This window comes from Trichechus manatus, unplaced genomic scaffold (genome assembly GCF_000243295.1).
Source record: "Trichechus manatus latirostris isolate Lorelei unplaced genomic scaffold, TriManLat1.0 scaffold00064, whole genome shotgun sequence".
Lineage (NCBI taxonomy): Eukaryota > Metazoa > Chordata > Mammalia > Sirenia > Trichechidae > Trichechus > Trichechus manatus.
This window is the reverse complement of record NW_004444000.1, coordinates 4,430,800-4,456,338: the sequence shown is the minus strand read 5'-3', so window position 1 is coordinate 4,456,338 and position 25,539 is coordinate 4,430,800. Positions and strand designations below refer to the sequence as shown.

General features: G+C 43.0%; 1 protein-coding gene across 4 annotated transcripts in view; it reads left to right on the top strand.

The window, feature by feature from the left end:
• LOC101359291 (neurotrimin) overlaps window positions 1-25,539 on the top strand; it is a 1,230,303-nt gene that overhangs the window by 1,034,930 nt on the left and 169,834 nt on the right. For all 4 annotated transcript variants that reach the window (XM_004379317.1, XM_004379316.2, XM_023734042.1 and 1 more), the window contains exon 4: window positions 3,923-4,048. In XM_004379317.1, the coding sequence (XP_004379374.1) occupies window positions 3,923-4,048 (126 nt within the window). The remainder of the gene's footprint in view (window positions 1-3,922; window positions 4,049-25,539) is intronic.

The window sequence follows — 25,539 nt, the reverse complement described above, 5'->3', positions numbered from 1 at the left end:
TTGTCCAGCTGCTGTTGAACAAAATGGCATTCATATTTGACTCCATTCCCCTTGTTCCCACATCTGGTTAACCACCAACTACACCTGCATTTTTATTTGTATGGCACTCAAAGCCATCTCTTTCTTTCCATCCTTACAAGGCCAACAGTTAATCCAGGCCTTTAATGTCGGTCCTACCAATTGATTTCCCTGACTCCAGTTTCTGTCCATTTCACTCCATCTGGCATATTGTTACTGGATTCTTTTAATTAAAATACATTTTTTAAAAAAATTGTGGCATGTTTTTCTGAAAAAAATGTCAACTGCCTGTCATTATCTATAGAAAAGAGTTAAAATCCAGGACCTCGCCATTCAGGCTTCTCCATAATCTGGCTCTAACCTCCCACGTTGACCTTTTATCCTGTTTTTCACTGAGTCGGTTAAAATTTATTGACCGTGTTTGCCAATCATGCACAATATTAATTTACTGAGCACTTTGTATTGCCAGGAATGCTCTAAGTGAATTTTATAAACTTACATTTAAATCTTCAAAAGAACCCTATGAGGTACCTATGATTATTAATTCCATTTAATAGATGAGAAAAATGAGGCTCACATTAGTTAAGTAACTTGACCAAGGTTTAGTTCCCTAGTATTTTATGTGCTATGTCAATTTACATCTGGTAACTGGGATTGCACCTCTGTTCAAACTACCTTAGCGCTGTGCCATAAATGGTCATCCTTTCAAATCCACCCTGGGCAGTGTGCCAACTTTGAGCTGTAGTCAAAGGCAGGATTGAAATGACAGCAAGCATTTTCCCAACTTCAACTTCTTGAGTTGGACACTTTTCAATTGTTGGGGGGTGGGGGGATTTCTAGATGATTCTTCCAAGCATGAGGTATGATTGTCTCATTTAATATACTTACTTGGCTGACAGCTCTGGCCCATACCACCTTGCATTCTACTTGGGGACTATCCATTGTTCTCAAGTGTATGATTAGCAGGTTAGCTATCATGTAAGAAGCCAGGAAAATGAACTCCCAAAGCAAGAGTAATTCATTACCCAGCCTGATTTCCACTTAAAATGTACTTTAAGCACGCTTCCAGCTACAAACCCTAAATCACCCTGTGTTCACAAAGTCCATCATTTTTTATTTTATTGCATGGCATCGGTGTGACATAATCCTCCCTTGCAGAGCATCTTAGAGTGCTTTACAGATCAATAAATTACTTACCTTTACGGTTGAAGCAATGTCTGCAAGATCAGCACAGACGTTCTGCAGGCAGCCTGTTCTCTGAGATGCAAGCAAGTCTTGGGTGGTTGCCAAGGATGGGCAGGAACAGAGGCCACACAACTGTAGGGATTGGGGACATGATGGTATGGAAGGGGATTGCTCTAGTTAAAACTGTGTCAAAGTAAATTGAGTGTTTATTTTTACAAATATCATTTTAAATGATTCTAGAACTAAGAAATTCAGAAATTTAAATCCTTCAGACAGCAAATCTAATACTCAGTCGTTAACTTGCCATTATCTTTCTGTCCTGGAATGTCCAATATAACTTTTAAAATCATACAACCATAAATTGTAATGCTACATCTTAGAAATCCCAGATCTTAGAATCAATGATCTCTCCCCTACCCCCACCACATCCACTCTCCATTTTTTCTATCTCACCAAATACCTGTGAGAGTACAAGTGTGTTTTCAAGTGCACACACACGCACACACACAGAGCCTCTCTATCCAAAGATGTATGTGGATTAAAATCTAAACATAATTAATTGGTACTTACTCTGTGCAAGTCACCCTATCCAGGAGAGCAGAAAATAAAAAGGCTAGTCAGACTCTTGCTTAATATCTTATATTCAGATAATTTACAGCATAGAAGAAAAGATAATACAAAGATAACCTAAGGAAGTTTATTTTAAATGCCATAATGGAGGTACTACATTTGATGGAATTCCAAGAAGTGGAGGTTACATCCTGAGGATCACCTGGAAGGCTTTATGGAAGGGGTGATAATTAAACCAGACCTTGAAGAATTCCAAGTATGAGTAGTTGGAGAGAAGAGGTCTAAGAACCTAACACAGCAGCACGAGCATAGAGTTGAAGAAAAAAAAAATGCAACATACATTTATTAATAATGAGTGGTCCACCTGAGCTGAGGAAAGGAGAGAAGTGGAAGAAAAATAGGAAAGAGAGGGAAAGAAAAGAAGACTAAGAGAAGATATCTGCATGATACACCCAGTCCCGGGGAGGAGAAGGTCCAGTACAATTGGGAGTGAATGAGTAATAGTTCACATACAGGAAAGACCAGCATTGAAGTCTCTAGGCATCTGGTTTAGTGTGAGTGTCACACTCTGGCCTGGGAAGAGGGAGTAAACTCCATGAGCAGCTTCCCTGGCTCCCCAGCGGGCCAGCTCACATGTGGGCTGGGTGGAGAGTATGCCCTGAAATCATGCACAGTAGTGGCTCTGAGGACCACTTCTTCAAGGGGAGACCCTGACGTATAGGAACGCATCACTCCCAGGTAGAGGGGCCACTTAATTTGCAAAGAGTTAGTGTGTCAAAATCAGTGCCATTAGGACTGAAATAATTTGTGTTTATGATACAACTCTGAGTTTGTTACAGGCGTGTAGAGGTTGGGAAGGTGGCTCCCTTGAATATGCATTATAATTAAATCCAATAAATATTTGTTGAGCCCTCACTATGGATATAAATGTGAATTGGACACAGTTCAGGTGGTCAAAAACTCATGGTCTAGTGGGCAAGAGATGCTAAGCAAATAATCATAACAGAGTAGGGTGAGTGCCCAGAATTGGAGTGAGGGAACAGTAAATTACAGATTCCTTTATCCATGTGAATTCTAAAGCAACTGGCAGATAAAACAAATGAATAGGCACGTGGAAAGCCAAACATCACATTTACTGATGGTAAAGCTGAGACCAGAGACTTAGACTTAGGAGTGCAACAAGAGTGAACTTCTAATTGTGACCTCCAGGATTAGACAGACGCACACACACACAGACTGGGCAGCAGGACATTCACCACACTCCATGGGATGCTGTCCCAGGAAAACAGGTGCGTGGAGGAGCACAGCCGAATGTTGGCTTCATATGGGAAAGCTGGCTCTAAAGCAAAAGACTCAAAGAAGCAAGGAAGCAGGTGTGTGGAGGGTTCTTGCACCCAAATTTACAAATTAGAATTAACCCCTCCCCTCCTTTGAGGGAGTAATTTAGCAAACAGAGAAAGAGAGACCAAGTGTGTAATGGCTGACTGACATACCTTTCCATTCCCCATCAGGTGTCTATAATGGGAGTGTGGATGAAGAAGCAGCCATCAATCAGGTTGTGAAGGAAGAGCATAAGGAACAATATAGATCTAAAAGCATGATGACAAGGAAGTGCAGGGTGTGTTGGGGATAGTATGGAGGGTGGGTAGACATAGAATCCCTGGGAATGTCAATGGAAATGTAAGTTGATGCTTGGTTCTGAATGGCCTAGTATGCTACGATAAGAAGCTTGGATTTATCAGGTGTGCAATAAGGAGCAACCGGAGGTGTTCAGGCAGAGATGTGATATGATTAGAATTGCATTATATAAATAAGACTTCAAAAGCAGCGTGGAGGACTAATTGTGGATGTGTGTCGGGAGGGTGGGGGTGAGAGTGGAGGCGGTGGAGGCAAGGAGAATAGTTATTGCAGAATTGCAGTGAGATTTAGACTCATTCAGACTCACTGACTTTGTGTTTAAGTGGGAGGATGTAGAAGCTAAATTCAAGATAAGATATTGCTTTCATGTTTAAGACAATTCCTCTAATTTCTCATCATTAACTCCTATAGTCCATATATTTCAGTCTCTGGTTATTCTGACAATTGCCATTTTAAGACAACAAAGAAATGCTTCAGTAGGATTTTTTATCTTCTTGTTTTGTCTCCACAGTATCTCCCAAAATTGTAGAGATTTCTTCAGATATCTCCATTAATGAAGGGAACAATATCAGCCTCACCTGCATAGCAACAGGTAGACCAGAGCCTACGGTTACCTGGAGACACATCTCCCCCAAAGGTAAGGGAGGGAGTTTGGTGTGTGTGTCATGAGAGGAAATGTGTTGGCCATGGCTGGGAGGTCGGGGCACTGGTGACTGTGTGCAAGGGGTCATACATTTTTGGCAGCCTGCTAATGTACTTGTGGCTCTGCAGAGAGAATTGGTGTTCTCAACAATGCAGGCATATTCTCTAGGATTGCAGAAATTATTCTTTGGGGTCTCGCCAATTTCTGGTAAATTAATCTCAGTTGTCTTTGGGTGAAATATTTAGGGTGTACTTTCAATGTCAAGTCTGATGGTAGAATAACTAGTTTTGGTGGCATTGTTCAGCTGTGTGTTTTAAAAGAAAGAAAACACACGTAATGGTGGATGAAAGCTCTAAATGGCCATATTCCTAAAAGGGGAATTTCCAAGTCTGGGCCTCTTCAGCAATGAGAGAAATCTGGTTGCTATTTCATTAGTTGTTTTGGTGGTTTTGTTGTTGTTATTTTACTCTAATTGGTCCTAGATAACAAACAAAACTTAATGTGTGACTAAATTGGAAAATATTATATAGACCAAACTATGTGTTGTTTGACAAAACCTTTAGAATTTAAGGCAAGAGGATATTTATCTTTAAACCAGCTTTTATTTGGGAGTAAGGTCCATTAAATTGTTTCATTCATACTCAAATACTTCTTGAATGCTTACAGTAATAGTCCAGGCACTTTTCTGGGCACTAGGGATATCACAATAAACAAAAGAGACACATTACCATTCTGAGGAGCTCACATCTCATGAGACAGGTGATGAAAGTGAATATACAACATATCAGGTAGTGATAAACGTGAGAAAATAGAGCAATATATGCTGACAGGAGGACAAGACATTTGGTCAAGAAAGGCCTCTGAAACGGTGAAATTTGAGCGGAGACGTGAATAAAGGCCCTTCATTTCATTGTTTATTACTGGTTAGTGAGAAATGTATGCTTGTATGTATGCATGTAGGCAAACATGAGTGTGTATATGTGAGTAGGTAGATATATTTCTGAGTAGTGCAGGTTTAAGGTTCTAAAGGAACCAGAGCGGTGGCTGTTTGCTTGGTGTTACAGATGGGGTTCCTGAGAAGTGGCCCCTGAGAAGGTGGTTGGCATGGGAGAAGTTTATTAGGGAGTGCTCCTGGAATCTACCCCTGTGAAAGGAATAGGAAGGAAGCAGGACTGGATGGAGGGAGAAGTTGAGTTGCAGTGCAGTTCAATGGGACATCTCAGCTGACCCTGTGGGCAGTTCAGAAATGTCCTCCATTGGGGTAAGGGGGCTGGGCCTTTGAACGACCACAGCAGTCACTGAATTTGGGCGCCCCTAGAAAGAGGTGGCCTTGGACCAGGGCACCTCTTCAGAGGAGACATCCTCCTGGAGGCTGGCAGCAGAGGACTGTTCACCAGCGGCACAGCATCTCCTGGGGCTTGTGTCTTCCATTTCTGGAGGTGGCAGAGCCTTATGGTGAGTATGTTCAAAGTCAGTGACAGTTTGTTCTGGTAGAAGTTCTCAGAGAAGGCGTGTTGGCTTCAATTCCTGGGAGCTGTCCTAAGCCACTATTCCGGACACTGCTACTATGAGCAAAAAGATCAAAGAGAGTTATATGGGTATCTGCCAATCTCTCCATTTGAAATGGCCTTACATGTGGATAGGTCCAAAATCCGGGAGGGACCTTCAGCTGTGCATGAGGTAATTATTGACAGAGAACAGCCCGGGGACATCTGAGGAACAGACCCTCAACATGGCAGGCTTTCTCAGTCTGGGGTTTATACCATTCAATGCCAAGCCCCAGTGCTCCTGGATGCTGGAGCAGTCTGTGCAATGAGAATCTGTGGAGATTTATCCTCTGGGGCTGACTTACCTGACCTGTTTCAAGAGGCATGGTGTCCCCTTCACTCTCACAGGCCTCACTTCGTCTCCTGTTTGATGTCTTTTCTCATTTCCTCCTTTGGCCACTCAACTTTGTCTTTTTTCTGGTGTTTTTTCCCTTCTCCTCCATACATCTTTTCCTTTTGCCTCGCCATTTTGTTTTCTCTTTTTGTTCTGTATTTCCCCTTTCTCTTACAGCCTCCTAAATGTCTGTTTTAATTCCATTTATTTCCACTTTTTCTTTTTGTTCTCTCCCTCCGTTCCTTGCTATTACTTTTTGTCTCTTTTGTCTTGTGTTTTATCCCTCTTCCATTTATTTTTCTGATTTTCATGCTGTTGTATCTTTGAGTCTTTTTCCCCTCATTGTGGCAGCTGAGCAGATTCATTCCCCCAAGGGACTTTTACCTGAGCCTTGGCCAGATGTTTCCATTTTACTGAGGTCTTAGCTGCTATGGAAACAGAAGATGCATCAAGGGGCAAGGAGCAGGATAGTCAGAATTACCTGTGGATCAGAGTAATTTAGATGAACAGTTTTTCCAGATCCATGGTTCAGATTAGCTATCCCAGATTCAAGCTGGTGAGACAAGCCAAGCAATAACTAATCACGCTGGAGCTCAACAGGACGCTGTTTTCCTGGTGACTGATTATTTGGAGATAAGAGATGGCATTGGGCTGCTGCCAAATCTGAACTGAGACGGGAGACCCTCAGCCCTCAGGCCTTCGTCTTTTTCCACAAATGATTTCCAAAAAGGCTACTTATTTTAAATAAGCTGGGACAGGCTGGGGTTTCTTGGAGAAAAAGAAATGCTGCACCTGAGCAAAGACGTCAAAGGCAGGGAGCTATTTCTATCTTTTGTCCATCATACACCGATGGCACTGTATGAATCCTCATGCTTCAAGCAAAATCATTCTTAACGTGTATACCATTACATCCTGGAATGAATAGCTGATCGAGGTTAAGCATGTTTGGCAACCTTGATCACTTCATTGCGTTTCTTTCTCCAGACTGCTCTGTTCTGCACGTTTCTGAAAACTCCTGGTTTCCTCCATCACAACTCATTTGGTGCTGTTTGCAGTAAGCTGATATAAATCCTTTTAGAACGTATTCCAGCCTGGACCAGCTTTTGTGGGGAAAAGAAGTACAGAAACGTTAGTCACTGTTTTAGTGGTGGTTTCCACATTTCAGTATAGTAGGGCTTAGAGTGGCAGACTAGGAGGGAAGGAGGTCGAGGGGACTTGCCCAGAAGATCATGTGCCTCGCACTTCATTATAGACGGAGAAAATGTCAATTGTCCATATTAAAGATGGAGAGGGAGGTTAGGCCTCCTAAGTCACCTCTTAGCACTGCTGTGAGGGTGGGAAGTAGTTTCCCATATACTATTACTGGTAGTGATAAGGCCGCTATGAGTTGGAATCGACTCAACAGCAACAGGTTTTTTGTTTGTTTTTTTAATTACTGGTAGTACATCTTCTTTGTTCTCCTCCTGAATTTATCATTCCAAGTGTTCAAAGAGAAAACACATTAGCTTTGATGACAATAACTGTCCTCACTCTCCATGCCCATTTTGAGGTGTGCAGATGTTGCTTGTACCTCCAGAGGCCCTGATCTTTTCAGGAGGAAGAGCCTCCTCTCACTGTTCTCTCACAGAAGTGCCATCTCTAGCTGCATGAATGTCTTTGGACCCCTAGTCAAATCCCTGCAGAGGGTAGCATACCACTCTAGAGCAGAGCATACTGGGGAGCCACAGTCTCCTTTAGGCACATGCCCTGTTCATGGCTCTGTGTCCATCTTTTGTCCTTTTCTAGGCCTGCAAAGGATCTATTTAGCACGGCCCTTAAGTCTGATCCCTTCTATCTCCAAAATAATACCCTTAGGGCTGTTTTATTCCTCAGAATCTTCCTTAAGTAAACAGAAATAGGATCTCTTTCAATTAATCCTAAAAGATGCTATTTAGGACCTCACACCTTTTAGAAAAAGTATTCTCAAAGCCCAATTTTTATGTCTCCAGTTTCTGTGAGTTGTAAGAGCTTTAGAGAAAAGGCAAGGTTCCTTATTGCCACATTCCAAGAGCCCAACATGAAACTTAGGTAAAGGAGTGAGTCCACCCAGTGATCTGTGTGCTTCCTACACATTCTGAACTAGAGATCTCAGAGTCTCTTTATAGAGCTGCCCTCTTGGGTGCACATGCCTCCATTGTTCTCCCATCAAACAAAACACTAGGGAAAAGACAAAACAATAACAACAACAAAACAAAAATAAAAACCTCACCTAGACTACTTAGATGCAAACACTGCATACCCAGTTATTGGCTAGAGGGTGCAGTAAGGTCTAGGGAGTGGTTCACAGGGATGTCTTGATGTCAAATTCATGTGTATCATCCTTGTCCCATGAGTTCTTTCAGACTAGGGTTTGGGTCTCACTTACCTTTGATTCTCCACCTCCTAGCACAATTCCTGGCGCTGAGAAAGAGTTCAAGAAATACTGTTGTTTCAATGAACACGCACTTATACTTACCGGTGTGCCAAAGGTGCATGCATTTTTCTCCCCATTCAAAGACTTCATCCTGATCCTTGAGGAATTCTGTGCCACTTTGATGCCCACAATCAAGGTTGGGTGCATCCCCTGCTGAAACACTCTGCTGCCAAGTCTCCTTGACATTTCCTCTGGTCTTCACAGAATCTTCAAGCCTTTCCTGAAGTTTCCCTAGTGGAAACCTGCTGTGGCACGGCTTGACTTCTCCTTGAAGGAGAGACTTCTTTTCAAGTTCCCTTTTGCAAAAAGTAGAGCAGGCTCACAAGCAACTTTGAAGGTAGATCTTCCGTGCACTGCCCCTGCTCTCATCACTGTCAGCTCTGCCTCATGGCAACCACCCTACTGTTGTATGGCTAATCTGACACACTCTTCCTCTGTCCCTCTGGGGCACCTGGCCCTTTGGTGCCTTCCTGACCTCCACAACTCTACCTGTCCCTAAACCCTCAACGGCCTCAACGACAGTTCCCTAAAACAATCCTGGATATTGCTAGGGATGGATGCAGGGATGGAAGCAGGGATGGTGCAGGGATGATGCTCCTCATGAGTAGGGAGAAAGAGAGAACTTTCCCCCTTCCCCTCCCTTCTCTGTGTGTCTCTCTGTCTCTATCTATCTATCCATCTATCCATCTATCTATCTATCATTTTATGTGTGTGAATTGAGTGGGTGAAAGATAGAAAATTTTGCCCAGGGCCATATTTAGGGGCAGAATTAGAGCAGAATAGTGTGTTCCTGGGTTTCAAACCACATCCTTACTGTTGAATCCTTTTCTTTACACAATGTAGAGTGGTTGTTCCCTGTGCCATCCCTGTGTCCACACCTGCATTCGTACCTTCATCCATCCCTGCATCCATCCCTGTACCATCCCTGTATCCATTCCTGAACTATCCCTGCATCCACATCTACATCCATCCCTTCATCCATACCTTCATCCATCCCTGTGCCATCCCTGCATCCATTCCTGCACTGTCCCTGCATCCACATGTACATCCTTACCTTCATCCATCGCTGCATCCATCCCTGTGCCATTCCTGCATCCATACTGTCATACATTCCTGTACCGTCCCTGCATCCACACCTGCATTCCATACCTTCATCTATCCCTGCATCCACACGTACATCCATACCTTCATCCATCCCTGTATCCATCCCTGCATCCACACCTGCATACATTCCTGCATCCATCCCTGTGCCATCTCTGCATCCATGCTGTCATACATTCCTGTACCATCCCTGCATCCACACCTGCATCTATACCTTCATCCATCCCTGTATCCATCCCAGCACCCACACCTGCATACATCCCTGCACCCATCCCTGTGCCATCCCCACATGCATACTTTCATCCATCCCTGAATCCATCCCTGTGCCATCCCCACAGCCATGCCTTCATCTATTCCTGCATCCACGTCTGCATCCATCCCTGTATCACACCTGCATCCATGCCTGTAGATGAAGCAAACTTCCTCAGCCGCACAACCACTTCACTTGCCACCTCAGCTCTCCTGCTCTACTTGAAGAGGCCTAGTGGGCAGTTGGTTGTCCTGTCTGTTGTTTCTTAGAATATTAAAGGCACCAAGTTGGTGAGAGCAAAAGTGACCCCCTGAATGGGAACTCTTCTTGCCAATGCCCTGAGCCCTACCATTCTCCTGCTGCCCTTACTCAGCCCCCACGTCCACCTTTCTCCCCATGTGTCAGCACTGACGAGGTCTTCCTCCCCAGCCAAGCAGTACATTGAAGCACTAATTGGCACTGGAGGTATCACAGCTTGAGTTCAACCAGAGCTGGCAGGCGCCATGACTCTGTTGACAGCTCTGTGAAAAAGTGTCAGGCTCAGGGCTCTGGCATACCATTGACTGACTACAGCACCCTGGCACTAATGAGCAGCCTGTCAGCACCAGCATCAGGGGCCCCATGTGGCACAGAGATCATTAGGGTGGCAGATGAGAAAAAATTCCCCAGCAAAGAGGAGTTGGGATGGGAGGGAGGAGGACAAAATGGAACTAAAGGTATCACCTTACCCACAGATGGCAGCCACCCAGCAGGAGAAGAAAAAAAAAAATTTAAAGATCTCTATCTATGCCAATGTGGACACCTCTCAGAATCTCTTTTTGGTTGAGTTGTCCTGTAATTAATCAATACAGGCTTTAAATCTTTTCTGTAATAAGCCAAGGGGTGATGCAATGACTAAATTAACTCTCCCTCATGGCTTAACTGTGCAACCAGACAGTAGCGTAAATTCCCTAGAAACAGGGTCCTGAGGGACAAGGGCAGACTCGGGAGTTGCATCTCTCTGAGACTTGTCAGGGCAGGCTCCCTGCCCAGAGAATCTGCTGAGCTGTCAGCTGCCTGCCTATTTCTGCTGGAGTATTGGATCCAGATGAGGTGACTAAGACAGGGAGCCGTTCCCCTCTGCTCTTTCATCCCAGACAGGGTCATGGGAAAAGACCAGTGCTTCTGCTCTGCTCCTCTGTGTTCTGAGGGCCAGCATGAATCATCTATGTCTTTGCATTTTCTGCTCAGGCCCAGGACTGAGCAGTTTTGAACTTCAGAGAACATCAGAGTGAGGTCAAAGTTGGCCCTTCTGTGAGGCTTCAGCTACCAGCACTAACTCCATTCCCAGTCCATTCCCAGTGGATTGAGCAGAGGCTGCCTGGCAAGAGAAGGGCTTTAAGTCAGGGCCAGTTGGATTCGAACTCCTCTACACAACTCTCTGGCCGTGTGAAAGTGGGTTGGGGAGAAACCTCTCTGGTCATGTGTTTCTTGGTTGATTTTTTTCTTGCTTCTTGGCATAGCACATCAAGTATCCACAGTTTAGTCACAGGACAGTCATACTATCAGCTCAGTGTTCACCACATAGTAGGTGTGCCCACCTTCCCACATTCCGTTTGAGCTCCCTAGATTATTCCCCTGCACCTCTTTGGTAAATTCTCCTCTTGCTTTAAGACCATGCTCCAGTGTACCATATGATGGCCTCTGGTGCCCTTCTTCTGTCAGAGCAAATCACTACCCCCTGGTCCCACCAAGATCCCCAGCACCTTGCATGTGTTTCTAAGCATGGCGTTGCTTCCAGTGATCCACAGCCTCAGGAGGCTGCTCTTGGCTAAAGGGCCATGGAGGGCAGGGGCAGTTCTTCTGCTTTGTTTCATCCTTGGTGCCTGGGACAGCACCAGATATTGACAGGCCCTGTAAGTGACTGGTGAGCTAGGAAGAATCCGATAATGTAGATAAAGTCTTTTCACTCCATTTTTTAAAATTAAGTCTTTCTGGTGCATAATTTAAAACAAAATTGATTTTAGTGAGTAAAGAATAAGATACAGGAGCTTCATCTCTCCTCATCATTCTCAATTGTCCATCATCTCATGTTTCCCAAAGAATCCAGGAGGAGAGGTGCTCACTTCACCAGTTCCTGTTTCGTCTGTACCCAGGGCTGAGCCTTAGACTCTTCATTTGAAAATAGAGATGATAGTACTTTTCTAACATGGAGCCCTGTGGCTCAGTGATTAAGCGTTCGGCTGCTAGCTGAACAGTCAGCAGTTTGAAACTATCAAGGTCAGCAGTTCAAACGTACCAGCTGCTCTGCAGGAGAAAGATGTGGCAGTCTGCTTCTGTAAAGATTTACAGCCTTGGGAAAATATTAGTCCAAGAGACTAAAGGTCCACATAAACCAGAGACACTACCAGCCTATGACCAAAAGAACTAGATGGTGTCTGGCTACCACCAATGAGTACCCTGACAGGGAACACAACAGAGAGTCCTGGATGGAGCGGGAGAAAAGTGGGGTTCTTCTAGTAAAAAGACCAGACTTAATAGTCTGACAGAGACTGGAGGAACCACTGAAACTATGGCCCACAGATGCTCTGTTAGCCCAGAACTGAAACCATTCCCAAAGCCCACTTTTCAGACAAAGATTAGACAGGACTATAAAACAAAAAAATAATACACATGAAGAGTGTGCTTTTTAGTTCAGTCAGATACATGAGACCACATGGGTGGCTCCTGTCCAGAGGCAGGATGAGAAGGAGGGAAAGGACAGGAATTGATTGAATGGACACAGGGAATCCGGGGTGGAAAGGGGAAGTATGCTGTCACATTGTGGAAATTGCAACTAATGTCACAAAACAAAATGTGTATAAATTTTTGTATGAGAAATTACTTTGAGCTGTAAACCTTCACCTAAAGCACAATTAAAAAAAAAAAAAAAAAGATTTATAGCCTTGGAAACGCTATGGTGCAGTTCTACTCTGACCTAGAGGGTCACTTTGAGTCGGAATTGACTTGAGGGCAATGGGTTTGGTTTTGGTAACATGGAGATGGTGAGGAATGAGTGTTTTGGCCAGAGTAAAGCACCTGGCCCTGTACCGACACATGATTGTTGTTAACCTCTGATTCATGGAGACCCCATGCACAACAGGATCGAACCTTTGTGATCCATAGGGTTTTCATTGCTGATTTTCAGAAGTGAATCACCAGACCTTTTTTCCTAGTCTGTCCTAGTGTGAAAGCTCTACTGAAACCTGTTAAATATCATAACAACACACAAGCCTCCACTGACAGATGGGTGTTAGCTGTGCATGAGGTGCATGGGCCGGGAATTGAACCCGGGTCTCTCACATGGACAGCGAGAATTCTCCCAATGAACCACCACTGCCCCACTGACACATAGTAGGTGCCCAGTAATACTGGCTTCCATGCCCTCAGCCAGTCCCTTCTTATTCACTCCTACCCATAAAACAAGAACACAAGGGAGGAAATTAAAAATCTCTTTTCTGAAAAGGTTGAGTCCTCATAAAAACCCAGACTCAGTCAGTTGTCTGAATGTGGAGATATTCAACGGTGCTTAATCAGCAACTCCCTCACCCCTGCCATTTTTTAATTAACATAGGTGCTTGATTAAAATTCCCAGAGTACCCAAAGTAGCCATCCCAGGAGGGACAAGTAATTGCTCTTGCAAAAGATATTACAGCGGCCATTGATGGTGGGGAAAAAACAGTAATTGCATCCTAATGGAAAGTGGCAGACCTCCTGTCCATAGTAGCACAGAGAATATGTTATTAGGCCCAACCTACACCGAGAAAGCAATTTATTATGATAAAAATAAACCAGCGCTATAACCTCAAGTGTGGAGAAAAGTGATCCAGAAACTCGTTTAAGCAAATATTTTAAACACAGACACGTGGACCAAGGTGGGAATGAAGACAGCAGAAGACATTTATAGATCACTCTTTAACTCTCCAACTAGAACTGTGAAATCACATCTAGATAGGTACAGTTGGGAGAAAATTTGCCAGTGTCAATAAGGGTTTTTGTAAGTTTAATATTTACGATCTACTTTAAAGCAATATGATAGCTGTAAAACTTCCTACTTCAAAGAAGAGAAAAATCGTAAAAAGACTAGTGAGGAAATTAATGAGTTCAGTGTGCCTGAATTAAGAACACATGAAATAAAGCTTCAGTCTAGAAACCAAGGGCAGAAGGGCACACCACAGATGCTGTTTGTGGTTTTACTCAATTATTTTAAAACCTTTACAAAATGTTGTAGAATCAGATGTCTGCTGAATTCAGACATTACTAACAGCATCCTCCCCCACACTCTCCTGAGTCTTAGGCTATTTATACTGGTACTTGGTGACCGTTACCATGCAGAACTGTTTTGATGGAACAAAAAAGGAAACTTAAAAGCAAGGAAATTGTATCATCTTCCCCACAGATGCTAATCAGCCCCGGCTCATTAGGATGCAGAATATCATTGAGATGGCAGCTCCTGGAGGGCAGGAGAGCCATCTCCGACAGGAGCCCAGCACAGGGAAGGCCGCTGGGGATCGGAGAAGTGCTCCTCAGGGCCCCCAGAGGGCACTGCCTCCCAGTTCTGACTACCCAGCACATCCAGAGGAACCTTCTTGCCATCATGCAGCTGTAGACCAGCTGAAGGCTTTGGAAGATCCAAGCCTAGTATGCACCAAGGATGGCCATCAAGTGATAATGTCCTGGTTCACAATGGGGTTGTCATCAGGAAAGCAAGTCTGTGGTTCTGACTTTGTATCTACTTTTGGATTCTGAATATTGTCTTGGACTATGATAGCTGCATGTCCCCTAGAGTCTAAATAACATAGTCACTGTTATCTAATAATAATAGTTAGCAGTTTTTGGATGCTTAAAATGTGATAGGCACAATTATTCATGCTATTTTGGCTTGCATGTTGCTGTTATGCTGGAAGCTATGCTACCAGCATTTTAAATACCAGCAGGTCACCCATGGTGAACAGGTTTTAGCAGAGCTTCCAGACTATGACAGACTAGGAAGAAAGGCCAGGCAATCTACTTTCAGAAACTAGCCAATGAAAACCTTACAGATCACAGCAAAAGATTGTCTGACTCACTTGCTTTGGGCACATCATCAAGAGGCATCAATCGCTAGAGTAGGACATCATGCTTGGTGAAGTAGAGGGCCAGCGTGGGCGAGGGAGACCCTCGGTGAGATGGAGTGGCCCAATAGCTGCCATGATGGACTCGAACCCGCTGTCAGTTGAGGACGAGTCAAAATTTCATTCTGCTGTACGTAATGTCGCCATCAGTCGGAGTCGCCCTGAGGGCAGCTAACAACAACAGGGAGTCTTCTTACGTTCTGTACAGACTGTTATTTATTCTTCACAACAGCAGTCCGAGACAGGTGTTAGCCTGTTTTACCAAGGAGAGGGTGGTAGATTAGAGAGGTCAGGCAAACAGGCCGACGTCACACCGCTACAAGTTGCATAGCTGGGATTCAAAACCTGGCCATCTGTCTCCAGAGTGCACATTCCTAACTGCTGTGCTATCGAGCAGTGGTTCCCAAATGGTGGTCTCTGCACCAGCAGCATCAGCGTCACTTAGGAACTGGTTAGAAATGCATATTCTTATTTCATACCCCCAGTCTACTGATTCAGAAGTCTAAGTGAGGGGCCCAGAAATCTGGTTTTAACAAATCCTCTGGGTGATTATGATGCGTGTTCAAGTTTGAGAACCTCTGCTTTATAGTATTTGCTATATGCTAGGCTCTGTGCTTGGCATACATTGTATCACTTAACTCTCACAATTGCCCTAATTAATAGGCATTATTTGTATTTGAGAGAGAAAGAAATGGAGATTTGAGGGGATACTTTGCCACAGATATCAAATGATCAAGGCAGAATTAAACTCTAAGTCTTTCTGACTCTAACATTCATTCTCTTAATGTGGATTGACTTCCTGCTGGATATCTGACCCATTGCTTCTTCTACATCTCTGGAACATTTCCATTCTCTGGTTCTAGACCTCCTGCAAGCCCAGGGCCTACAGCCCTTGGGTTGTCCATTCTCCCGTGGAATTCTTGCAAAGTCACCCACACTGTTATCAAAGCTGATCTCTGTTGGGCTTTGTGCTTAGTCTCAGCATTCTACCTTCCCCAATATTTCTGACCCTACAAGTCACCAGCTGCCCACATGTTGGGCTACTTCTCAAGCCCTTTCAGTGCATCTCTGGATGCACACTCTGAGCAAAGGGCATTGCCCTGCAATGAGGGTCTCACCTCTCCTCTGTTCTCAGGTGAATTCTTACTCCAGTCAAGTTTGCCTTTATGAGTGTTATGCCCTCTACCCCATCTCCCTCCCCCTTGACTCACAGGATTGATGCAACTGCTCTTGGACCTGATTTATTTTTTCCTTTTGTTAAATACTATCATTCACTTATGTTTGATTGTTATTATTAGGTTGTTTTACACTTTAACAGCTTTAAATATGAAAAGATATTGCTGGATTCCAGGGTATGATTTTCATTATCTGACTCCATTTAGTTTTCCTCTGTGCCCTTGAAGTATTTGGCATCCTTCATCCTACTAGTGGTGGAAAATGCTTTTCCTACTGGAACCACAACAGTTGAAAGGGCATGAGCAGAATATCAGTTTAGTTCCTCTAAGAAGGTCCTCCCTCCTTCCTGGTTGGGTTGTTCAGACTCTCCGAACTACTGCTGGTCAGAGCATAATCATTGCTGGAGTTCAGAGTCCTGAAGATGTCACCCTTCCTTCCCTGAGAGGATCAACTGTGCCACTCCTTCTCTCAAACAGGCTGATTCCTCTCTGCTCACCTCATCTCCTTCCCTGAAGTACAAACCCCTCTTCCCTCTTCTAACACAGTTAAAAGGAATGGCTTTGGACTTTATTATTCATTCATCATAGATTCAGGATTCCTCCTGTTTAGCTGATCTGCAGCCCAGAGACCTTGCAGTGCTCCCCTAATTCCTTGCATCATTGCATTGCGCTTTACAGAACAGTTCATTAGAGTCACTGTGGCTGAGGAGATTTGGCCAGACATTTCCATGATGGTGAAAAAGTAATAGCTCCCCCACTCACTGATTTATGTATTCCATCAAACATCATTCTAGTAAAAGATGTGAGCAGAGAAGATGACATGGATTTTGCCTCTACGAAAACCCCTTGGTAAAGCGATCTTGATTTTTCATACATTTATTGATTTATTTTGTCAATAATTGTTTACTGAGCACTAGTTTTGTGTTAGGCACTTGTTCTAGGCACTGGAGATACTTGAATGAACAAAAGAAATACTAATCCCTGGGCACATAGAGTCTGTATTCTAGTGGGAGAGATGGCAAATAAGGCCATGAATAAGTAAACTTTCTAATATGTTATATGGCAATTTATGTGAAAAAAAATCAACGATGGATTAACACCCAACATCCCTGGAAGCAGCAGTCAGGAAATTAAACAACCTATTGCATTGGGCAAATCTGTTGCAAAAGACCTCTATAAAGTTTTATAAAGAAAAAAATATCACTTTGATGACTAAGGTACACCCGACCCAAGCCATGATCATTTCAATTTCCTCATATGCATGTAAAAGTTGGATAGTAAAAATGGAAGACAGGAAAAAAAAAATTGATGTATTTGAACTGTGGTGTTGGTGAAAATGTTAAATCTACTGTTGACTTCTGAAAGAAAGAACAAATCCTTCTTAGAAGAAATGCAACCAGCATGTTCCTTAGGAGGAAGGATGGTGAGATCTCAACTTGCTTACTTTGAATAAGTTATCAGGACCAATCACTAGAAAAGGACATCATGTTTTGTGGAGGGCCAGTGAAAGTGAGGGAAACCCTCAATGAGATGGACTGACACAAGAGCCACAACAATGGACTCAAGCATACCAACGATCATGAAATTAGTAGTGCAGGCCTGGGCAACATTTTGTTCTGTTATATGTAAGGTCTCCATGAGTCAGAGCAAACTCAGTGGCAACTAACAACAACAACATGGAAAAAATCAATTAAAATAAGAGGCAAAGAGGTTATCAGGTGTGTGCTTGAGAGATTGTGATCTTAAATAGAGTAGAAAAGGATGGACTTTAAGAAGGTGTCATAAAGAAAATATCCATAAAAGTTGGGGGAGGAGACATTTGAATAACTCCTGCAAGAACATTCCAGGCAGGGCTAACAGTGACTACAAAGGCACTGAATAGACATGCCTGATATGGTCAAAGGTCCTAAAGGGCATTTCTGTGGACATGGAGTGTTTATTTAATACCGCTCCCTCCCCACTAGATTATAAGCTTTATGAGGGCAAGGAGCTTGCTTATCATTGCATACACCAATGCTTAGCATAGTGACTGGCAAATTATAGACATTGGATAAATATTTGTTTAATAAGTGAGTAAATAAAGTAAACCTAGGGTTATAGTGTGAGTAGTTGAGCAAGCATACTGGGAAGATGTGATGTTAGAGTCAGGGATTGTGATCCTTTAATTAACAATTTCAGGTTCCAGAGAATGACAGGTTCTGGCCAATGATTGTGGTGGCATATGGCTGAGATAGAGGGGTAGGCCCTTGGGGAGGAGGACCCCAGGTAGTTGACAGTGCAAGTGTCTGATGCATTATCAAAGGGAACATTGAAGTCACTCCAGATAATAGTTGAGGTTAGTGACAAGGAGGATTGTGAGCCAAGTGTCAAAGCTGTCAGTGAATAGTGAGGATTCAGGACATCCATCAATGGCAGCAAGGAATGGGAGGGATAGAAGGTAATATTGCTAGATGGTGAGAGCTTCTAAGAGCAAGGATTTTCCATACAAGTGAACAGAGGAATGGTCTATAAATGATTGTGGGGAGTGAGGAGGACCATACCCCCAGCCTCCAGATGCTGAAGTTGGTGAGTTGTGAGAAACAAAACAAAACAAATAAACAATCCAGTATTTCCTTGAGAGGGCTACAGAAGAAGCACTGCCTTCAAGAAACAGCTGGGTTTCAATGGCATCGAGGTGGTTCAGAGAACATTTAGGCTAGAGGCTGAGGATCTAGGAAGTATATTTCTTAGGTCCTGGGTGCTCCAGAGGACACAACTAACATGCTTACAAAGAGGGAGGAGTGAGTGTTTGGTCAGAGAGGAGTAATCCTCTTGCATTAAGGAATGAAAAGGCTGCAGAACATTGATGACAGGAGGGCTTACATACCACCTGGTAACCCAGGAAATGAGAGATTTGAGGCATGTTGGATTTAGGTCCAACTATCCTCAGTGGAGAGCCCTGATGGCCCAGTGGTTAAGAGCTCAGCTGCTAACCAAAAGGTCGGCAATTCAAATTCACCAGCCACTCCTTGGAAACCCTATCGAGAAGTTCTGCTCTCTCCTGTGGGTTCATTATGAGTTGGAATCTACTCGACGGCAATGGGTTTGGTTTTTTGGTCCTCAGTGGAAGATAGCATGACAGCACCTCTTGGATTTTAGCTGCAGTCTGCTTTTGTGGTAAGAGGTGGAGATCCCTTTTCTTCCTGCACCTCAGGACAGGGTAGTAACAGTAGGCAGTTGGCAAGCTGAGACCTTCTTATGGTCCAGAGCAAGGGAGGTCTACCTTTAGGAAGCTATTAAAAGGTCAAGGTCATGACAAAACAGGAGTGGATGATACAGGGTGGGGTTTAGAGATGTGTAGCAGTACGCTGGCTTCCCTGGGTGGAGCCAACAGTTAACAAGCTCAGCTGCTAAGGAAAGGTTGGAGGTTTCAGTCCACCCAGAGATGCATCGAAAGAAAGCCCTGGCAATATGCTTCCCCAAAATCAGCCATTGATAATCCTATGGAGTATAGTTCTACTCTGACACACATGGGGTAACTATGAGTCAGAATCAACTGGATGGCAACTAGTTAAGCCATGCAGTCCCTCCTTTGATGCTGCAGAGACTGTGGAGAAAATAGCACTTAAAGTCAGCCTGCGTGGGGCTGCAGGGTGTAGTGTATTGGCAATATTCAGTAAGAAATATACAACTTAATGTCAGGGAGTGCTAAGACTATGGAGAAAAATAAAACAGAGATGGGGTAAAGAAACCAAGCCAATTGTTTCAAGTCTATTCTGACTCATGGTGACCTCATGTATTTCAGGGTAGAATTGCACTGCATAGGATTTTCAATAGAGGTGATCTTTCTGAAGCAGGTGGTGCTGTTTTAGCTAGAGTGTTGAAAGACAGCCTGAGTGAAGTGAGGCAGTGAGCTGGGCATATCTAGACAGGTTGTTCCAGGCAGAGGGACCCGTGAGTACCAAGCTCATGAGCAGGAACATAGTTGGTGTGTTTGGGGAATAGCAAGAATGTTGATGCAGAAATGAAGTGACATAGGACATTATGCCAGAGAGACAGCCAGGGGTCAGATCATCCAGGGCCTTGAAAACCATGTTTAAAAATATAGAATTTGTTCTAAAAAAAAAAAGCACTGGCAAATTTTAAGCAGGAGAGTAAAGAGGTCTAATATAAAAGAGATTGTTTTAACTGCTTATAGAGAAAGATGGAGTGAGAGGGTGTAAGGGTAGAAGCTGGGATACCAGTTAGGATGTTGTTGCTTTAATCTGTCAATAAATGATGGTGGCGTGGACTATAAGTGGTAGGATTTAAGATGGTAAAATGAGATTTAATCTGGAATATATTTTGAAATTAAAGCTGACAAGATAATCTAATTGAATGGTTGTGGATAGTGAAAGAGAGTTAGGGATCAAGAGTGACTCTAAGAGTTGGCTTGGGCCACTGCCATCAATAACTCTAACAGAAGAGCAGGCTTGTAGTGGGAAATAAGGAGTTTGATCCTTTAGATATACAAGTGGACATGTAGAGTAGATAGTTGGTTATGAAACGATATAGGGCACAAGGGCTAGAAAAATAAACTGAGGAGGCATCAGCATACTGTTGGTATTTAGAGCCATGGGATTAATTATTACCATGTACAAACTGAAGAAAGATGGAAGAAAGGTACTGGACTGTGCCCTGGGGAATTCTAATATGTAGATGTCAAGAAGAGGAGGATCATCTTGCAAAGCTGACTATAAAAAGTGTCCAGAGAGGTAGGAGGGGCATCTACAAGTCAAGTAAAGAGAATACTTCATAAAGGAGAAGTGATTAATAGTGCAAGTGTTGATTGAAAGTCAAAGGAGATGAGGCCTGAGATTGGACTTGGCAAAGTGCAGTTATATGAGACATTGGCAAGAACAGTTCTGGTGAATGACAATAGATAAAAGATTAATTGGAAAGGAAGAAGATGGGCTGAGGAAGTGGAGAGAGTAATAAGACAACTCTTTTGAGAAATTTGCTATAAATGGTAGCAAAATATGGGGTCAGTGGCTGGAGGGGATGTGAAGTCAAAGAAGGATTTTTTTCGCAAAGTCCAGTCTGCAGTCTGGCTTTCTTTGGCCACTCCTTTGCTATTATTGATATTATTGTTTGTCTTAGGGTTCTGGATTTTCCCTCTTCCTCAGATGAAATTAAAAAAGAAAAAAGAAATTAGTGAAGACAAGACTCTGCTTGTTGAGAAACCTATAAATTTTATCATTAGCCAAATGACACTTAAATTTCTTTATGTGACTTTTGGGTGCTCTGGGAATTTGGAGCCAAAGTCACCATGTTGCTAAAGCAACTGACTGTCTCTGATACAAAGGGGCATTGCCTGGAGCTGAGACTATCCACCACAGAAGCTTGTGCAGATTCTACTGGGGATTGATAGTTGCAGTACTTATGGGAAACACGACTGGTTGGAGTGTGAAATAGCCCATGAGAAGAGACATAGGGATGCAGTCTGATTTCTGCTTATCCCCCAATCCCTCCCTAGAGACCAAGGTAGAAATTCTCAAAGTCCTCAGTACTTAACCCTCCATGACTACATACTTACCTGTAGCAGGACACATGAATTAATGTTTTCTTCACAACTAGAACAGGAAGCAAATTAGCCTCGGACAACCACCCCTTTGACCCACAGATGATTATCCAGGTGAAGCCCTTTCCATGCCCAGAGAAAGTTACAAAGGTAGTTTGTGGGTGGAAGGTGAAGGCCTACTCAGCATCCTAGTAGTGAGGACAAATGCAGGCCAAGTCTTATTCTGGGGAAGGTGGGACCCTGGGGCAAGTACTTAATCTCTGCCCAGGTGTGTGCTCTGGGGATTCTGCAGACATCCCTGTTGTCTCAGTGTTGCGAAGTTTAGGTCAAGAGGAACAGAGTAAGCAGACAATCTTTGTGTTTAGGCTAGAATTATGTTAGAGAACGGGTAGAGCTCGCCAACATGGATGAAAGTACCTGGCTGTGACAGAGAGCGACAACTTCTCCACCTAATCCTGCTTGTAAATTTGGTGTCTCCAACCAAAATGTTTATCCACAAAGTCCTTACAAACCTATCACTTTGTCCCCACTAACCTAGAGACACTCCTTTTCCTGGGAACGAAAAAAAAAGCCTGTATTGACAAGGCCCAATTTGTAAGATGGGGGGATTAGGAGAGCAGTGGTTCCATCCCCCTCTACTTCTCTGTTTTCTACCAGAATTCCATGGCTCTTGAGAATTATGTAGGATTTAGTGAATGTGACCATGATGCTTTCCTCAACATCAGCTTGCTTCCTTTAACCTTACTTCCAAGCTTCCACACTGCTTAAGCCACTGTTCTGCCTGGAATGGTCGCATTCCACACTTGTGTTGATATGTCTTCTCTCATCATTGCAGCACTTCCCCAGGCCTCTTGACTTTGGTCACTCAAGTGTTGTCATGGCAATGACAGCTTCAATAAAGTGCTGATGCTTGTGTTGTCATGGTTATAAGGACCTCTTGATGGGAGTCCTACTTCATTGTCATCATGCAGATAGCATGAAGCTACCTTGGGATCTCTTGGCAAGCCTGAAATCTTAGGCTAGGGGCTAGTGGTTCTGTGCCTGAAAATGCAAGTGGTTGTAATTAAAGAACTAGCAGCAATCTGAAATGGTTAGATTCTGCCCATGTGGAGAAGAGAAGACGTAAATAGGGGTCATCTTTGTCACCATCTCTGGGATCATCTCCTCCTCCTTATCTTCATCATAATAGTACCTAATTTTGTATTGTTTAAGTTTGCTATGCTCTAGGCATTGTTCTAAGTGTTTTACACACATTAATTCTTTAACTTTCTTGACAACCTTATGATATAGATGCTGTTATTACTGTTCTTTTGCAGATGAGGACGCTGAGGCAGAGAGCTTACTTAGGTAACTTGCCCAAAGATGCATGGTAGTATGTGATGCGGCCAAGACTTAATCAGGTGGCATCATCCCAGAGGTCCCATTCTGAACCCATCACTCTACTGCCTCTTTATTGTCATGTTTTATTATTAACAATAAAAATCAAAAGGAATCAGCCCAGCTACCAAAGGAGTCACTAAATCAGATCATCTTTTTTGCTAACAATTTCTATTTTTGCAACAGTTTTAAGTTTAAAAAACACTTCCATTTCGTTCTCACAACAGCCTTGTGAGGTTAATACTGCTCTTAAGCCTGTTTTACAGGGGAAAAAACTAAAGTTCAGAGAGTCTGAGAATTCCGTCAAAGAAACTGACTACTGTCTGTTAGATTGTGCCTGAACTCATGATGATCTGTTGATTCAGAACCTAGTGTTTTGATGGGCTAATTCTCTTATATGGCCCAAAATCTGGCTCTGGGGAGGAGAGTTGCCAAACCATCTATGACGAATGATGTCCAACAGTGAACACTATTAGATAGAAGGATAAGTGGCAGGTCTTGGTGTGCCATTCAAGTGGTCACTTGCCTCTAAACATACCCCCAGTAGTTTGCTTTGGGCCTGCTTTCTCCTTATTCTTTGTCCAAAACTCCACCATTGAAATAGCTACTTTAGTATATTTTAACGTAGACAGGAGAGCAGCAGACTTCATTCTGTTCCAGCTACTAAAAATTGACTCTGTGCTACTTTGAGAAAGTCATTTAACCTGTATGGTAAAATGTGATTAAAAGGTTAATTACAGCTCTTGGTCTATGCTGTTTTTCAAGGAAATGACAATTAAATAAAAATAATTTACTTAGAGGAAGTTAGCCTATGAGAAACTATATGTTTAAGGCAGAGGAAGCACAGGCCTAAGAGTTAATGGAACTTCCCATTAGAGTTCAAGAAGATGATGGGAGGGAGATGTACTGAGTGGAGGGAAGAAAATAAAGATAATAAAGATGACAAAAACAATAATAGCAAAGGCTTATAGTGTGCTTATTATGTGCCAACACTTCATCTATATGTACTTATTCAATCTTTAAAACAACCCTATGAGGTAGGAATTGTTATTATCCATATTTGACAATTGAGGAAACTGAGGCAGAGAAATGTTAAATAACTTGCTCAAAGGTAAGCAGCTAGTAAGTGTTAGAGCTGGAAATTGAGTCTCAGTGTCCTAAATTTGACTCTAAACTTCAGCATGCTATCTTTCATTGATATGTCCTGTGTTCCAGGAACTGAGCCTGGAGCTTAACAGGAGCTGGGGCAGGGGCATGACGTGGTGAACTGCAAGACAGAGTCCTGATTATACCACTTTCTAAGCAGTGTGACCTTCAGAACATTGTCTACTTCGTATGAATCTTAGTTATCTCGTCTGTAAAGTGATGACTCTGATAAAACATATCTTCTGAGCTTATTGTGAGGATTGCATGAGACAACACATGTAAAGTGCATGGTCCTATGCCTGGTATACAATAAGTGTTTGACAGGTATTTTTCATAGAAGTGGTAGGACCAAATGTTTTGGAAACAGTGGGCATTAGAATTTGTAATCATTCCTCCTTTTAACAATAGCTTCTTATCTTAATGTTAAAGATGGACATATTCTTAACTATTGAGTAAGGTGTCATAGATCATGCATGGCAAGCTGAGACGTGAATGTCCTATTGCAGTGCCTCTCCACAATACTACATTTCATCCCATACAGAGTTTGGCCTATGCTCTTAAAATTACCTCTTGGTACAAGAGTTACAGTTCCTTTTTATGACTTTCTCAGAGTCTCAGTTTCCCCTGAATCAAACCCACAGCCTCTTCTATGGTTCTCAGTGGACATCCAAACCAAACCTGTTGCTGTAGAGTCGATTCCAACTCATAGCGGCCATTCAGGACAGAGTAGAACTGCCTCATAGGAGTTTCCAAGGAGTGACTGGTGGATTCAAACTGACAACTTTTTGGTTGACAGTCGAGCTCTTAACCACTGCGCCATGAGGGCTCCCCAGTGGACATAGGAGGCTCATAATATATGTCCGTTGTGTGGACATAATGAATGCCTACTTGCCATCTTCTTCACAATCTCTCTGTTTTTGTGAAATCAATGACCAGCATCTGATTTGGATAGAAATAGAATTTTAATTAAGACAGCAGAAAGGTACTGAAATTTAATTGGTAGTAATGCTTGGTTCCAATGTCTTGGTTTACCAGACAAAAATACAAATGGACAACATTCTTATTCCTACTCTAAGAAGACACTTTATCTGGTGTGTAATGGCCGAATCTTGAACTGAGATATGTTATTGTCTTTTCTGTAAGTGTGTTTAGCTGTAAGCTTGGATACCAGTTTGCTGAGGTGTAGGACCTGATTAATGAGCTGATTTTGCTTGCCTCCTTGTTCTCCATTCCTGTTCCAACTCAAACAAAAAAAAAAAAAAAAGGTTGAAAAAAGGATGAAACAAACAAATCTAAAATCAATAAATGAGAAAACTAACTACTGAATGCCCTGAAGACAGCAGACAATATCAAAACATTTACAAAAACAGGACAGGATGGTTCCAGTAGGCTCCAAAAATAAAACACCAGATGACTTTCCAGTGGAAGAAAA